The following is a 17,977-nucleotide window of genomic DNA, read 5'->3' on the forward strand; positions in this document are numbered from 1 at the left end:
TTCTGACATGTTCAGAATTAACTTTACAGCAAGGCCATCTGCACAAGCCACCAGCATTACTTCTGTGTAGCTGCTAAATCATACAACTGAGATGAGTTTCTGATTATTTAGCAAACTATCCTCCAGGATTCATGAATTTCAAAAACCCAACATAGACATGCCTCATCTATTCAGATCTCAGTCCCCATCCCTTGAGAAGAATAACTGGGATAAATATTCCACAGATTTATCTGTTCCTCAGGACTTATCCCAAGGAATGTAAAAGTTTTCATTAATAGGCTTTTGTTTCCTACAATAAAACGAGTTTCTAGAATTCATTTTATTAAGCTCTTCTTTTCCCCAAACCAAAAGCAAATGCATCTGTTTTCTCCAGCAAAGTGAAATATCAAGAATCCAAGGTAAAATGCTAAATCTAGAAATGGCAAAGCAAATCCACTGCCCACTCAGACGGTTCTATTTCCTCCACACTCAGGACACTTGTTTTGCAGCTTTGGCAAACTCACTTGCAGATTTTTCATAACAAAAAGAGTTTTCTTTAGGAGGTGGCGAGTGTGGGAGTCTCAGGGGAGGGGCAGCTCTGCCTGGCTTGATTTCTCTTTTCTCAGTGGAAAGTCTCTTTTGTCCTCTCATGGTTGCAGAGAGCAGACTCACGGTTTGAAACAACTCCTGGCATTTCTGAGGCTTCAGTTTCACCCTGAAAGGTGCAGCCTGGCAGGACCCACTGAGGAATGCATCGGCTGCACAAAGGTGGTACCACACACCAGGCAGTGTAACAGCCTCCACATGGCTCTCAAACACAGCAAGTACATTTTGCAAAGCCTGATGCCAGTGCTCTATACTGCTGTAGTGGGCTTGGATCCAGTATTTCTCCTTCTCCTCTGAATTCCCTTCCACTGACTGATATCAGATTCGAGATCCAGTATCAGAAATCAATGCGGCAGGAATGCTACTATAGTACCTGAGTATTGAGAAAATAAGAGCCTTAAAAAAAAAATTATGGCTCACACAGGCTCTTTCTCTTTGCCAGAAATACTGACAAAACCAAGATTTGACTGGAGGTTCAGTCACTGTTCTTGGTGCATTCCTGCAGAGGCTGGAACAGCCTCTTTCCTCCTCGCTGCTGGAGAGGAGTCTGTGCAATGCTCAGTGTCACACACTGTCAGTATTGCATGGATCAGTGGTGAAGAGAAGGAAAACTCTTTGTTGGTTCAGCAGAACCACTCTTAGTTCCCAGCATAATTGCCTCTGAGACTCCTTATGTATTTGTACAGAACTGTCATGGAATAAATGCAACAGACACTGTTCAAACTCATTTTCATCCTCTTTTCCCTGCAGGTTTTTTTTTGTTCCATATGACTGTATCCACTAGAACCACTTGTTCACTTTTTCATCCATAGCTGGCCATTTTATTATTTATTCTTAGCCAACAGTATTCAGCACAGGAACAGGCACCTGCTTCAGATCCACCACATCAATCCATTCATCCTCCCTGGGCCCTTATAGAGTTATCACAGCCTGTAGCTGCACCAGCTTAAAGGCAAGATAAGTCATTCAATGGAGAGCAGCTTCCTACAAATGATTTATAGCACTAGTGTCATTTTTGAACAGAGTGGCCCAGACTGCATTTATTTTGCCATGATTACAGGAAACATGTCAAGGTACTCACATTTTTTAAAAGCTTAGAACATCTGACAGAAAAGTGCTCTGGGTTTGACACTAAGGAATCAAGAATACACCAAAAAGAGAGAAATTTCACTTCTGTAACAGTCCAATATTTTAACTGAAGAGACTGTGCACACATATTTCTTTGTGTCTTGACCTGAGTCTGCAGTTTTGAGGTAAAGAGAAATATAAACCAATTGCTTTATTTTATTTTTCTGAAACGGCAGTGCTGTTGGGAGGAGGGCTTAGTCTTAGCAAATCTGAAATTTTGACAGTTATGTTGAATCTGCAACTTTTCATTCTTTGTCTTTGTCATTGAACTTATCCTACTATGCAGCCTAAAGACAAACTTCAATATTCTTCTTCATCTAGAGAACAAAGCTGAGCTGCAAGCAATTCCCTGCTGGTCCCAAGTTATCTACTGTCTTTCATTAAATGTTTGTGATTTTCTTTCTGTCCTGCCATAGCTGTTGCAGACTTTTTCTGTTCAATATTTTATTTTCCATGGTAGCTTTTAACCAGTCTGTTCTCTTTACTTTTGTATTTTTATATATTCAATAAAGCATACAGGCATAATTATACATGCAGCATAATTACATTTTGGTTGATTATACATGCCACCTTCTTTTCTAATTATCACAGACACCAGACTGTAATTCCTTGTTTCACTCAGGGCTGTGAGACACAGAGCAGCACTTAGAGACACAAAGTTCTCAGCTTCCATCATTCTTGACAGCAGCTGCTTGATATCTGATGAGAGAAGCTGAGACACAGAAATGTGTTGCAATTTGTCCAAAGGGTGACAGAGGTGGAAACAGAATCAGCATCTCCTGGTTCTTAGTCCAGTTTCCCAGCCCCAAGGTACCCTTGTAAGCAGGTTTTGGTGTGCCCATAATAAATAAACCCCTAGAGTGAAATCCTTAATGTAATTTTAATAACTAAATACAGTCATTAATAAATTATCAAAGAGTTAAATAGCAGTTATTTTTTACCTCATCATCAGGTTATTAACCCATTGCTTACTTTGATAGTTTGAAATATGCAAGAAAAAGTGTCTGAAAAGGGAATACAGTAAAGCACTGCTAAAACAATATATTTCTTAAAGACTTCCAAATCCTCATATTCTGTTTCAATAGTAGACCTGGGAGTAGGAGCAGGATAAAAGAAAATAATGGAAATAAATCAGTATTATTAACCACCTCTGTAGACAGTGAAAAAATTGAAGCTGGCCAGAGGTATCTTTTGAACTCAGCATGGGCTTTATTTCTCTCCTTTTTCCACTGTCCTCCTTACATGCATTCTGCCTTTGTGTCAGTTTGAGTGGTTCTCAAAAAAAATTATAAATTGGTGTTTTCTTGCTTCATGTTGAGAGAATTCTTATTTTCCTTTTAAATTGAGCACTGTAGTAAATGCCTTCTAGCCTTCTTTTTCAGCATTTTACAAACAAAGGAAATAGACAGTTCCAGGAAGAAAGCACTTACATGTCTTAGCCTAATGCAATGATTCCTCAGAGCTCTATAGACCCAAAGTTTTTCTCACTCCACTGCTTAGCAGTTTGCAAGGTTTGCCACCCACATTTTGCAACATGAGTTTCCAAGCACTGCAGTCTTTTCTCTTGATGCCCACAAACACAACAGTCTTGTACCAGCAGCTCAGATCCCAAGATGTTTCAAGTCTCAAGTTGAAGTCTATTGCTCTCCTGGTAGTCCCTAGGGTCTTTTTTGAAGATCTTGTTAAAAAAACCCCAAACCAACAAGCAAACAAAAAACACCCCAAACCAGCAAACGACCAACATCATCACATCTGCTGTCTTCCACGGTGCCAAGACAGTTTGAAGAGCTACACTCTCCATTCATCTGTGCAAAAATTACAATTTTCCTAAAGTGCTTAGGGTGAAAATCCATTGTCTTGATGCTTTGTCAACATTAATTTAAGCAACTGGTTTTAAAGATGTGTCACTGATGTTTTAATTGGAGATGATGGACAAATTTCTCATAAGGAAAGGAATCTTCCTCAGCTCATTGAACACTGGTGAAGACAATACATTAGCTTTTCAGCTGGGGACTCGTATTTTCTGTGCTACCCTCTAATAATTCACTCATACACTGACCTATAGATTCAATGGTGTCCATTGAATTTCTGCTGGACTTAAAAAACTTCACCAAAAATGCTTTTGGCAATTTGTTCCTCTAATTTGTTGTTATCAGTCTCCCTTACAGCTTTTCATTTAATGTATCTGCCCTTTTACACAGTGTTCCCTTTTTTTTTTTTTTTTTGCTTTAATAGCCTCCCCTATTCATCTGTTTAATTACAGTATTTTCATGTCCCATCACATTCTCTTCTGATTGTTCAGAAGTATGGTGTCTCCATATTGTTTATGCCACCTGGAAGTATTTAAGGCTTTGAAATTGACCTTTAAATTTAATTTTTGCATGCTTTTCCACTAATGACTATTTCCTAGGTATTCTATATTATTTGCAAAGTTGGGATTTTTTTGGGGTATAGCACATATACCTTTTATAATTGCTGTACCAAAGAGCTCTTCCATAATGTCTCTGGTGCCAAGTCTTGGTGCCTTTTTGAGGAATACTATTTCCCATTTTGAGAAAAAAAAACAGTGAAAAAATCCTTCAAAAAAGTAGCTGTTCATGTTTCCAAAAAAAAAAAAAAAGTGTCCCACAACATCGCATAGCTTCCCCATGAATCTTTACATCTTTTCTGAAAGTTACATCTTTATACAGTGTTTGGAGGAAAATACTGAATATGACATGAATCATAGTAAAATCACAGAGATTGCTGTTGAGCAGAAATGCTGAGAAGCTCATTGATAACACAGTTGGTGGGGACTGCATGTGATTCTAGGGCTGTTGCTGTTCTCCAGAAAATTATGTCAAAAGAAGAGAACTTTGCAGTCTTTAAGCGTAGGATTTTGTTGCTGATGTTCCTTGACACCACCCATGAGGCTTTGATAACATGAAGTAATAACAAGAGGAATACTGAAAATACTTTCATCTCATGTTTTTTTTTCTCTTTTACTGATGAGAGTTACTGATAATTTTGTAGGACAGCAGAGGGGAGCAGCTGTTGTGTGCCCAGTCAGCAGCTTCCATCAGCCTCCAGCTACCTGGAGGTTTTACCAAGTTGCAGCCTGAGCAGAGGTGCTAAAACCAGCACTATCCTGTGCTGGCTCTTTATGGCAGGCATTAAGGGCAGCAGGATTTGTGAAGACCTAATTGCCCATATTTAGGAGGAAGCAATCATCAGTGTTTAGAGGAAATGGCAGCTATGAAGCTCAAGCATTGAATACAGGTGAAATGATGCAGGAATGCTTTATACCAGGAGGATGTGGCTATCCACAGGGCAGGCAGCAGCTTTCCTTCCAGTACAGCTACCTGCACATGACAGCTCTATCCATGTTTTTAACCTCTGGCAGGTTAAGAAGACAGCAGGATCAAAGTGGACAGACTTCCAGCATTGACAGCAGAGCATCTCTCCAGAGCCACGAGAAGCTCCAAGACGGGAGGAACAACAATTTGCTGGGACAGGGCTGCACCAGGGGCTGCAGCAGTTAGTGAGCCCAGCCTGCTCCCACACAGGCAGGGAGGGGGGATCCTCTCTGCACCCCTTTCCCTGCTCCCCTGCATCCATCCTGGCCCATCCAAAACAGGATCCCTGGCCGAGGACAAACCCGCACAGCACACAGGCTGAGATTCTCCACATACAACTCTGCTCTCCTCCTGACTCTGCCCCTGGAAAAATGACCATCAGCAGCAAAATACAGTTTTTTAAGTAAGTGTGACTTTTGTTTTCAAAATCCTGGAAGAAAACTTGAAACAATTCATTAGGCAGCCTCTCAAAGATTGCCACATTCCTGGATATTTGCAAGAGACAACTGGGGCCAGCTTATCTTGAAGGCTTTAATATTACCCCCAATCTCTCTGTTAATTAAAACAGTCCAGTTTGAAATTTTGTGAAACTGCTGGACACAGCTGTCTCTAAGCATCTGCTGTTGAGTTTATAACAGATGTACATGATGTAAATACATTAATGTAGTGTCAAATAGGCCAAACACTGAATAATTTCATTTAAATACCTGAAACTCATTGAAAAAGTTGCAGTGTAAGTGTATTCACCTTGTTCTTTAACATCCTGTGTTCTGCTCTGTAGTAAAAGGTGTGACCCTGGCCAAGTCAAAGTTTTGCTAGTGACTTTAATGGATGCAGGATCAGAAACACCTTTTTATTTGTAACAATAGGCTGACTGAGCCAGAGCTGAAAAGCAGCTTAGTAAGGAGAGCTAAAAACATTAAGAATTTGCTCAGATCCATAGCTAGGTGTTATAAAATGTTAAAAAGTTACATGTGTCTCTGTTTTCATGGATCTATTCTGGATGAAACTATCTTGAATAGAAAGAAATGTACTTTAGTCAAAATATTGCTGACATGAAGTCCTTTTATTTTAAACAGCAGCCAAAATTCCAAACATTTATGATATTTTACAACTTGTACATCCACATTTTTATAATAAATGCATGTTTATTCTGTCCCATTGTGCTTTTGTTTTGAAGGGTTACCACCTGTAAGCAAATTTCATTTCAACTTTTTAAAACAATTTCGTTAGGGTTTTGGAAGTGAGAAACATTTTATTTGAAATAATCTATTTTTACAGCATCATTTCCATTCTTTAAAAAAAAATTATTTGTAATTGAATCTATTGTAAATTTTGTTTCATGTTATATGTAATTTTGGTGACAACTTTTTCACAAATACAGATTTTTATCACTCCATGAAATGTTACAGTGTTCCATATCATCAACAACAAACAGTTTACAAATGTACAAAGGTAAAGATTTTATGTCTGTCACAAGCATGGTGTTGGTCTTCTTTCTTAATTTGGTCATAGACTGAAATAATCATACAATCAAACAAAGGAGCAAAATTTTTCTGGTCATAAGATGATAAATTTCATCACCCAGAATAAACTATTTCCCATCCATCCTTTCTTTATTTTTTTTTCCTTGATATTAGTTTTGGGAAGGACCAAACTAGATAAGATTTCAGATTATTTCTGGAAACACCTATTTTTCTGTTCCAATCAAAATGCATGGTGATCTTGGACCTTGATCTGGATCTGAAAGAAAATCTTTATTTTGAGCAAGAAGAGCTGCTCTGGGTGATTTTGTACACCAATCACATATGATGCCACAGTGCTACCACCTTAACTGAGGCTGGGAAGGCATTTTTGAAGTAAATGTCCTAACCTTACAGCCCTACTGCATTTTGGTACATATTTTAGCACCCAAATCAGATGCTTTTTGGATGATATAACACCCAAAGATGTGTTCCATGAGAGCACTTATTGCCTTTTTCCCAGTCTTGAGCCTGTAGACCACAGGAATAGGTGAGAGAAAATCTGAAATGGAACTTCCCCAGATGTTTCTCATGTGGATGTCAGGTCAGCAGAGCCTCTCCTGTCCAGCTGCACTGTCAGCCAATGCACACACAGCCCCAAAGAAGCCTGGGTTTATAGGATGGAAGTGGTAAAATAAAAGAGCTACATAGTGCAAGACCATCAGTGACTGCACTAAAAATTGGAGGAATTTACTGCAGATAGAATTTAATTAGCAGCAAGATTCTACCAAATATTTGCAGCCTGCTCTGTCTCTTGCTGGGTGTATTTGCCAGTGCCTTACTGAGCTGGTTTTGAGAGGAGATTGGCTATTCAATAGATTGCATCTACTTAAATATATTTGCACAGAGTACTGTGCATGAATGCAAGCTCACTCAGACACTTTAATTTCACGCTTGTTGCCCCACGATCATTTCCCAAACTGTACTGCTTGCAAAAGACTGAAATCATGGCACCAATCAGCTTTATCCATAGTCCATGGCACTTCCACTGACTGAAGCTCTACCTTATGCTGCATATAATTAGCTGTGTCAACTTATTACACAGATCAGTGAACGTCCTCAGTTATACCATGGAGACCCAATATTGAATCAAAGAATCATGGAATGGTTGGGGTTGGAAGAGACATTTAAAGGTCACCCAGTCCAACTCCTCTGCCATGAGCAGGGACACCTTCACCTAGAGCAGGTTGCTCAGAGCCCCATCCAATATGGCCCTGAATGCTTCTAGGGACGGACCCCCATCTCTCTGGAACACCTACACTCTTATTTCAGCTTTCAACCAACATAGCTGTAAGGATCTGTCCTGCCATGGGAAGCTCTGATAATGGTGCAGAAGAAAACTGAGAGGTTATTTTTAATAGAATATGATTTGTGGGGATAGAACACATACAACAAGAAAAGTCACAAAGCCTGGAAACACGCCTGAGAGAAATGCTTGGTTTAGACTTGTTTCTCCTACTTTAGATAAAAGAAAAATTAATTATCCAGATCCAGGCTCAAAAATAGAGATGAAAAAGGGGAAAAAAAGCTTTTAGGATGTGATGAACTTTCCCTGTCTCAACTGTCTGTTTTAGCAGATGGTTCTCCCTGTAGCTCTGCCTCCATGGAGTAAACATCAGTGCACCCAGCTCAGATGTGGACACGCACATTGTGCACTGACATTTAGTCAGATGAATCTGGTTTGTGATGACACAGGCAATTTGTTGAGCTGCATTCTAATCCTTATGAAAAAATGGGATCATTTCTGATCTATTCAATGGGAATAAGAGACATTAAACAGTTTTCATCCTTAAGTGCAGAAGTGGTATTAGAGTGACAAGGAAATACACAAACATACTCTCATCTGGCATTCCAGCAGAAATGAAAACAGGGAAGTCCTAAATAAGACACAGAAGGTTTTTACAATAAACTCAGCAAGATGGAGGACAAAAAGAAAGCAGGGCTGCCCTAAAACCAGAAGAAACTCTTTGGGACTCATTTATTCTATACAGCTTTATTGTCTTGCAAAAGTGGACAGTGATCTTGACTCCCAAAATCTCACCTAGTTTCTCTAAGTCATTTAAAAGATAAAAATATTTTCCTTATTTCTGCTCCAGGGAAGAGATGAAGAAGTCTAACACAGCTGGAAAAGCAGTTTGCTGCTGCCATAGTTTATTGCAGTGCCTCTTGCTCTTTGGTGTTGAAGTTCTGATCTTGCATGCACATTCCTACGGCATCACTCCACATTAAACTCTGCCAGATTTACCTTCTGTTCAGTTTGCTCCTTCTATGTTGTGTATTAAATATTGGCACAGTGCTGTAAATGTTTAATTACCAACTGTCATAAAGTACAAATGGCTCCATTCATCTGTAGTCTTGACAAAAATGATTAATGTAATATTTCCAGAAGATTTTCCTGTCGATCTGGGGGAATAGGAGGGTTGGTTGTAGGTTTTGGCACATTAAATGACAGCTAAGTACATTATAGAGGAAATAATAGGCACTGATCCATCCATTCCAGTCATTTAGATGTTTTCTGCTCATAGGAACATGTGATCACAATTTCAAACATTTCTGACTGTTTAAACTAAAGCTAAATAATGCTGTAATGGGGTACTGGGAAGCTGAAGTAGGCTGAATTAGACCCAAAGCATTCTTCTGTTTTCCACATAGATAGGTGTGCCAATACTTCTGCTATGAAAAATATGGCTGCCAGCACAGGAGAAGCTTAGAGGTTTTGGACAGGAACATTTACAGTTTTGGTGGGAGCTGGAAGGCAAGGAGATATTGAAAGTGTATTAATCAAAAAACCTGCAGGTTTAATAGGCTGTCTCTGGAAGCCTCACTGCTCTAGCACTGGCCCCAGGAGGAGACCTGGAACAAACCACTGCCCTGCAAATGATCTCCATTATTTCTATATTTGACCCAGATTTCATCCATGAAGAAGTGAGTCCATCTATGCAGACTCTGATTAAGAAGCAAAGGAAGGAAAAACCCCCCTGTCAGCAGTGTTGGGCTGCTCACACTCTGCCTTCCAGGGCAGCAAAAGGGACAAACAACAACTTATACCACTTGCTGCAGCTGCTATCAGTCCTGCTGGGGACAGCAGGAATTTTTCTTGCACACCCATTACAGTTCAGTCCCTTAGCACATGCTACCAACACGTCCTGTGATGAATTTTGAATGAGGGATAATGTAAAGCTTTTAGAGAGCCTTCGGCTGCCACACAGAAACTTCCATGATAGACTGGTGTGATTTTTAAAGAGGAGCTTTGTGGTTCTTCTCCTGGAGAGCACAGTACCAGGTGAATGACTGATTTCTTATGCACACTGTGCTTCATCATCTCAACCTTCATCAGAGTAGTTATTTTTCTTTATCTGTATTTTACTGATTGAATCAGCTATGCTCTGGCCAGCAGGGAAAAATGTTTTGGTATTTTTAGCCTTCATTTAGCAATGCAAATGATCCTCCTATAATCTTGTTTGTGAGAAAACACATGCTACAATCAGGACCTCAATAATGACTGATATTAGCTATGCTCCATACATCAATGAAATTGGCTCAGAGTCAGAAGCTTCCTTTTTTTGTTGTTTTTAATTAGAAAGGAGCAATGTATCTAATCAATTGAACAATTTTTTTACAAAATTGCCCAACTGTCCTGGTGAGTCCTTCCAAAGATTCAAAATTGTAATATAGGACAGAGAGCTTTGCTGTTCCATGTTTGTGGGTTTCTTTAAGTCCATTAAAAACAACAAAGCAGGCATAAAAACACTACTGTAACTTTCTATATCCATTAAAGGAAACACAATCATGAAATGCAAGTCCTTCTAAAATGTATGCCATGAATAAAGAGTTATGTAAAACCAGTGTCCTTTAGATGGAATTAGATTTAGCCACAGACACTTTCATGGGCAAAACTATGTTGGAACTAGTGCTCTTGAGAATTTTTTGTTTCTTACTATCCATTTTTTTGATGAGTGCTATAATAAAGCTCTGGAATTTTTTCACAGTGATAATTTTGTACTTGAAAAATCCCTTTTGGAAGAGTACTATACAATTTAATTATGACTTTTCTACATAGTTTTGTCGTGACTATAATATTCTCCAGCCTCTGTGCAAAGGTATTGAGGCAATTTTGTTGTGTTAATTAGTAATGAGAGAATGCTCTAAGTCTGCTCCAAGTTCTGAGTCCTATCATAATAAATGGTTTATCCACACATTAAGGTAAGTCAGACACTACTGCAATGAATTTACAATTTGAGCTAGCTTTGTAAGATATACCTTGAAACCAGGGATAAACCAGAAAAAGTGTTCAGGCCAGCAGACAACAGTGAAAAAAGCTTAACAAATGTAACAAGCACCCATATAATGCAGATTTATGGATTATTTTCTACATTCACTTATATTCAATATCTCCTTTAAGGCCATAAATTTCCCATTTATATCCAAACCCTCAGGCATTACAATCTTGGAGAGTACAGCAAGGGCTGGCAGAGCCTGCTGCAGTGACACCAGCAGCTGTAACCTGTGCCTCATCCTCAGGGCAGCAGGAGCACACAAGGCTCCTTCTGCTGAGCACAGGATCGCTGCATCTGCAGAACCCAGCTGCAGGCAGATGTGGAGAACTGAAATGAATCATGTAAACATGATGAGAGCTGCTGAGAGCTGCCAACAGAGCTGGCTTGCTGCTTTTGCACCCCCTTGTCAAGACCCCGGGTGGTTCTCCCTAAATCCTGCCTTCCCCGGGGCCTGGCAGGGCACTCACTGCTCCAGGTGTGGGGTGTAAACCCCTGCATGTTTGTGCAGAGAAACAAACCTCTGCATGTTTTTGCACAGAACAAACCTCTGCATGTTTGTGCACAGGAACAAACCCTTGCATGTTTGTGCACAGAAACAAACCTCTGCATGTTTGTGCACAGGAACAAACCCCTGCATGTTTGTGCACAGAACAAACCTCTGCATGTTTGTGCACAGAACAAACCTCTGCATGTTTGTGCAGAGAAACAAACCCCTGCATGTTTGTGCACAGGAACAAACCCCTGCATGTTTGTGCACAGGAACAAACACCTGCATGTTTGTGCACAGGAACAAACCCCTGCATGTTTGTGCACAGGAACAAACCCCTGCATGTTTGTGCACAGGAACAAACCTCTGCATGTTTGTGCACAGGAACAAACCCCTGCATGTTTGTGCACAGAACAAACCCCTGCATGTTTGTGCACAGGAACAAACCCCTGCATGTTTGTGCACAGAACAAACCCCTGCATGCTTGTGCAGAGAAACAAACCCCTGCATGCTTGTGCACAGGAACAAACCCCTGCATGTTTGTGCACAGAACAAACCCCTGCATGCTTGTGCACAGGAACAAACCCCTGCATGTTTGTGCACAGAAACAAACCTCTGCATGTTTGTGCAGAGAACAACCCCCTGCATGTTTGTGCACAGAAACAAACCTCTGCATGTTTGTGCAGAGAAACAAACCTCTGCATGTTTGTGCAGAGAAACAAACCCCTGCATGTTTGTGCACAGGAACAAACCCCTGCATGTTTGTGCACAGGAACAAACCCCTGCATGTTTGTGCAGAGAAACAAACCTCTGCATGTTTGTGCAGAGAAACAAACCCCTGCATGTTTGTGCAGAGAAACAAAGCTCTGCATGTTTGTGCAGAGAAACAAACCCCTGCATGTTTGTGCAGAGAAACAAACCCCTGTACGTTTGTGCAGAGAAACAAACCCCTGCATGTTTGTGCAGAGAAACAAACCCCTGCATGTTTGTGCACAGGAACAAACCCCTGCATGTTTGTGCACAGGAACAACCCCCTGCATGTGAGCACTGCAGCACAGAAACCCACCCCTGCTCAACAGCATTCTGACTGACACACACAATTCCTGCCCTTCCAAAGCCCTGCCAAACTACACCCCCAGACACATCCTCACCTCAGCCATGACCTGTCATCCAAAACACCTGGGCTTCCACCTACTCTGTTACTGTTGAGTCACAAACTCCAGGAATTAAAGTTCTTGGAAATGCTTAGAGTCTTCTGAAGCCCCAGCAAGTCCATCAGAGTGTTTCAAAGTGTTTTCTGCGGCCAGAATTCCTCTTTCATCAGTGTTGAACTTAATGTTACATTTTTCAGAGGCACACATTAATACTGAACAGCCAGTAAAATAAAAATAAGGCTGCTTGTCTTGTGTTTCAACATATATTTTAAAGAGATTTCTGAAATGTTTTCCCCATCTTGTAGGCACAGCTATTCAAGTAAGTGCCATAGTGCCATGGCTTTTTTTTTTTTTTTTTGCAAATGGGAGGCATAACCACACAGTGTGGGCAGAGAAATCAGAGAAAATGTATAAATGTATGTGACTGACAGGGTACTCTCAGACCACAGCACTAACTTTCATTACCTTCTTCTCATTATTTTCTTCAAGATAAAGTATCTGCTAAAGCTTGTAGCAGCAATATTGAGTCCTACAGGTCAAATTGTGGGAACTGTATTTTAAAGATAATACCATATCATATTAACAGTCTTTTATTCCACTTTTTCTTTTTATTTGGAAGACTAATAGGTGCAGACAATATGCCTTTTCTGGATCCTTCATTACTTCATATTACCCTCACTGTAATTTTTCCTCCTCGATAAAAACAAATATTCCCCTGGCAACACACACCACAAACATATTCCTCTGTTTTCCCCTCACAGTATTTTCAGTTTTCCCACACAAATGAAGATTTCTGTGTCTCTCAGATATTGTGCCATCCCTCTCTGGGAAAATCTTCTGTGTGAATTATGCTGACAGTTTACAATCGCCCTGTAAACTGGAAGTTATTGATATGAGGCTGCATTATCATATTTAAGATGCATGAAGTTGCCAATACTTCACGCTATCATGTTCCATAACACTGTAGGGTCTTGGAGAAAAGGGAATTAAAGTTTTTTGGGTTTATTTTTTAAGTGTGAGTATGCACAACAGCTAAATGCACAGCAAAGCTCTGGGTATTTTATTGCATGGCTTCAGCATGTTTGTACTACAGCAATGTGTTTAACTCCCTGAGCCTGCTCCTTCCCACCCTGAGTGTGTCAATACTGATTTTCACCTTCCACTCCATAATTCTGCCACTCTTCTTGGTAGGACCAAGATTATTGGTTTGCTGAGTCAGTATCTCTAGCAGGGACAGAGCCCTGCTGTTTTTGAAGAGCATACATATGTATGAACCAATTATTTGACTCTATTTTTCTCTTTGAGGAAGGAATATTTATTTGTACTAGCTGAGAAGACCAAATTAAATCTTTTTCATTTAGTACACTTCAAAAATAATTTTCTCACTTCCTATCAACTGTTTAAATCGCTTCCTAAATGAATGCTATGAGATTTAAAAGGTGCTGAAAATATGCTTCTGTTTTTCTTAAAGACATTTATTCCAAAACTCTTTCCATTTAAATAAAGCAGCCATCCTTCTGATCTTTATCTGTGATATGCTCATTATGTAGCATATACATATTAATCTACAATTAAAAGGAGTGGCTGTGAGACATAGTTAATTTTCTCCATGTTCATCAACAGATTTGGAATATATATCCCTTTACAAATCATAAGCCACACCTACAGGAAAACATACACAGGATAACAGTTATAACATAGAAAACAGATTTTTCCTGTCCATGGATGACAGAAGCCTCAATCTTCCAAGCTAAAAATGTGCTGAAGTATAACAAGACATAATGCAGACACATCTACAAGTGTGTTAAAAAATAAAATCTTGCTTTCTCTCCAGGGATTTGAGAGCTGCAGGTTTCCTGCCAGAAAGGTTAGAAATGTATTTAGAGTGGGCTGGGGAGAAGGCAGTGCTTCTAGGAGACAGAAAAACTGCACTGGCCCAATATTTGGAAGCTGACAATGTTTCTTGTTAAATCATGTCTTCCCAAATAAGGGTGTTTTGCTTAACATAAACCAGCAAGACTAGACATAAAAAATAATTTAAACACATTTGTGTTGCTCCAGCCATAGCTTATTGTTTCCTGGAGATGCTGTATTAATAGCAAAAGGTTTTTTTGCAAAAAGCTTGCACATGATGAGCTTTCTCTCATGCTATCAGATAAATATCTGTCTGTTTACATCAGAATTTAATGAAGTTCTTTTAAACCTCCCTTCTGCACCTCTCCATTTCTGCCCACTTTCAATGCCCAAGTGTTAAAGACCTTCTTCCTCTCAAAAATTTCCCCTCTGATCTGCACATCTCTGCTTCCCACCATGCCTTATCTTCAAGTAAAATAATTTTTAATTATATTTAATGACAGTAATATTTTGTACTTCAAAGAAATGTCTTCATTAACCATGCTGGATGCCATTTCTGTTTATCCACACATGCTGGATGCCATTTCTGTTATTGGGATGTGAGATCATCTTTGGCAGCCCCTCCTAGAAACAGGCTTAGCTGGGTCCTTCTGGATCTTCTGGATGCAGAATTATTGAGGTAGCTCTAATGAGGGATTTGAGTGGCTCAAATATTCAAGTGCCACAAATTTAGATGCCCGAGGCACAGAACACAGGGAAATCCAGGACCACGAGCTTAGAGCCTGCTCTTTTCTTTTGCTTCACAGGGAGACCTCACAGCCCTGCAGCTGTGTCAGACATACAGAGCTCACCACCAGCATGTCCAAGGCTCTGGGGGATGTCTGGAATTCCTGCCTTTCCTGGGGGAATGAGGTCTCCATCCAGCTCAGCCCTACAGCTGTCCTGGTGATAGTGCACTCCTACACCAGCAACTACCGTGACAGCTTAACACTGAGAAAATTAATCCAGAAAATTAAAAACCTCTGGTTTGAAACTTTCCAAAGCCCAGGGAACTTAAAATATGTCCTTCCAGGAGAGGGGGCCACATGGTAGAAAGAAATGGCTTTTTTTTTGTTGTTTTTCACCAGTCTCTGAGGAATCCCAGATTATTTTACAAATCTTCAATTCAGGGGGGAAATGCTATGAAAGAAAACACCATGTCCTTATATAGAGGACTGTAAAGAAGAGCACAATGAGTGCTGTGCACAACAATAAATTAAGGAAAACTCTCTGTTCAATCATTCTGTTCAAGCATCATGTCTACATTACTTGCTCTCAAGATCAACTACAGGACAAAAAGTTACTGCTCTCTAATCAGTATTCATATGAAAGTGTTCAAACTGTAACTCAGAATCCTGAGAGACTGGAACGCTTCTCAGTTCCATCTTTTTAAAATGAGAATGAATTCCATTTCAGTGGTAGCTTTGATGTATTTCAGGCTTTTTTTTCCACATCAGTTAGAAGAAAATTATTTGCCTCAACAAATCTTAATGTCTGTATGTTTTTGGTTTTGTCTTTCATTAGATGACAAACATTTTCTTAGATGGCAAACATGTTTTTTCAACCATTTTATGAAAGCACATTTTAAACGTATCCTGAAATGAGGCTTGGTTTTGAATTTATATTATTCAAAACACAACCACATTGAATGACCCCTCTTGTTGGATGAAGAATATGGCATATTGAATGAAGTGAGTGTGAAAATAGTTTCTTTTTAACAAAAAATGCAACTGGCAAGAACCTTCATTAACACTCATGCAGAATTTAGTTTTGCAGAAAGAACATAAGTGTGTATCAGAGCTACGATGGGGTGCATAAGGCCAAGAAAATTAATTTCATTTGCTGCAAAAACAAATTGGCAAGTAAACACCATTCAGCCAGGCTGTGAGGTAGTCCATCCACAAAATTTAGAGGAAAGAGAGGAATGTGCAGTGACCCAAAATAAGGAGCACTATGTCCTTTTCCTTTTATCAAGAAATCATGTTACTGAAAAGGTCTCTCCACTGTAAAGGACACAAGGGAAGTCACTAGTGCCATTATAGATCTATTTCCATTGGAAGATCAAAGCAGCAACATAAAAACAAGTGTCAGCTGAAGCATTTGCTTCTACTTTCAAGGTAAATGGTAAAAGCTGCTGAATGGAAATTTATCAAAATCTTTTCCTCTGACATGTTGATGGCAATTTTCCTGACTGATATTAACCTCATTAAATAGCCATCAGTGTCTGCTACAAAAGTGAAGAGTCCCTTCCACAGTCCCTCTGAAGAAAAATGGCCAGTAATGAAAAATTCAAGTCTTTTACTTTCTCCTAAGCATGAACAGATGTATAGACAAATTAAACATGAACAAATGCATAGAAAAACATCACTTATACTGGAAATAGTTTTGGTCCCTTGTTTACTACTTCATATTTTAACCACTCAGTGATTGATGCTCTGTCCAAGCCTGGTATATGACTGGAGTTGATTTATTTTTGAGATACACCTTTCTCCATTCACCCCTTACTGAGAAGGAAGATAGAGCACTGTATTTTGCTATTCTTCTCTTTAAGGAATGTGGCTTCACTCTAACACCTTTCTCACCTGCTGTCCCCAACACTGCAAATTGATGCAAAGAAATCATCACAGCAAAGTTTGGGCTTTTTTGCAAAGGCCCAGTCTAACACACATGGCACCTGAGCACAACCCCAAGTTTACACTGTCTAAAGAATTGTGTAAAATCCAGGCCAAATGCTACACTGCCTCATCCACAAGAAGCTCTCAGGATCCCAGTTTATCCCATTCCTGTGGCATTTTTTGCACCCAATTGAAAACAAGCTGCCACAAGCTACCTGGGCAGAAGCACACAGGTCGTAGATCCTGCCTGATCCTCTCCCACTGGCATTTTTGCATCAAATTCAGTAAAATCCTAGGAAACCTAAACCCAAAATTCTATCCAAATATTCTTTGGTTTGTGGTTCACTGAATGCTGCTGTGGTGTGTTTGTGAAGTGAAAAAGCTGGAGCAATACCTGGAGAAGGAGCAGAGGTGGTGGTGGTGAAGCAGAACAGAAAATACCTGGGCTGAAAAGCTGAAAAGAGGAAGAGAAGAGCAAGGAATGAGGCTAAAGTCTGAGATTACACAAGGAGATTGGGCTGGAGGTTAAGACTGAGACACTCCAAGAGATGTGGAGCCTGGGACTGCTGGCAGGAAGAGACAGCACAGATGAAGGAGTCCAGGGAGGGGAGAAAAAGCACAACAAGAAACAGTCCAGAGGGCTTGGGGTGAGAGTGGATCTGTCAGGCCAGAAAAATTCTTGTGCAATGGATGGAAGAATTTCTGCCCAGCAGATCACATTTCCCTGCAGAGACTTAATTTTCTACTGTACATGTTCTAAAATGATGTGAATCTTTCAGCAAAGTACATCTCATCCTTCTATAGTTTCCCATGGAGAAATAGAGGCAAATAGGGAAAACCACAACCACTGGCAACAGAGGTCTGTGCAAAAGAACAAGTTCTTCCAGACTTGCTGAGGAACCATGAGTGCACATGAAGTACTGGATGATTAGAGCTCACCACCTCCCATGAAAGTATTTTCCAAAAGTATAATTTCAGGA

At 39.9% G+C, this 17,977-nt stretch overlaps 1 protein-coding gene across 2 annotated transcripts in view; it reads left to right on the forward strand.

Moving 5' to 3' along the window:
* The window catches only part of STK32B (serine/threonine kinase 32B), a 157,964-nt gene extending 151,308 nt beyond the window's left edge, over positions 1-6,656 (forward strand). For both annotated transcript variants that reach the window (XM_036382793.2, XM_036382792.2), the window contains one exon: positions 5,096-6,656. In XM_036382793.2, coding sequence (XP_036238686.1) covers positions 5,096-5,140 — 45 coding nt within the window. In that variant the 3' untranslated portion in view covers positions 5,141-6,656. The remainder of the gene's footprint in view (positions 1-5,095) is intronic.
* The last annotated feature ends 11,321 nt before the right edge of the window (positions 6,657-17,977 follow it).

Source organism: Molothrus ater, chromosome 4 (genome assembly GCF_012460135.2).
Source record: "Molothrus ater isolate BHLD 08-10-18 breed brown headed cowbird chromosome 4, BPBGC_Mater_1.1, whole genome shotgun sequence".
NCBI lineage: Eukaryota > Metazoa > Chordata > Aves > Passeriformes > Icteridae > Molothrus > Molothrus ater.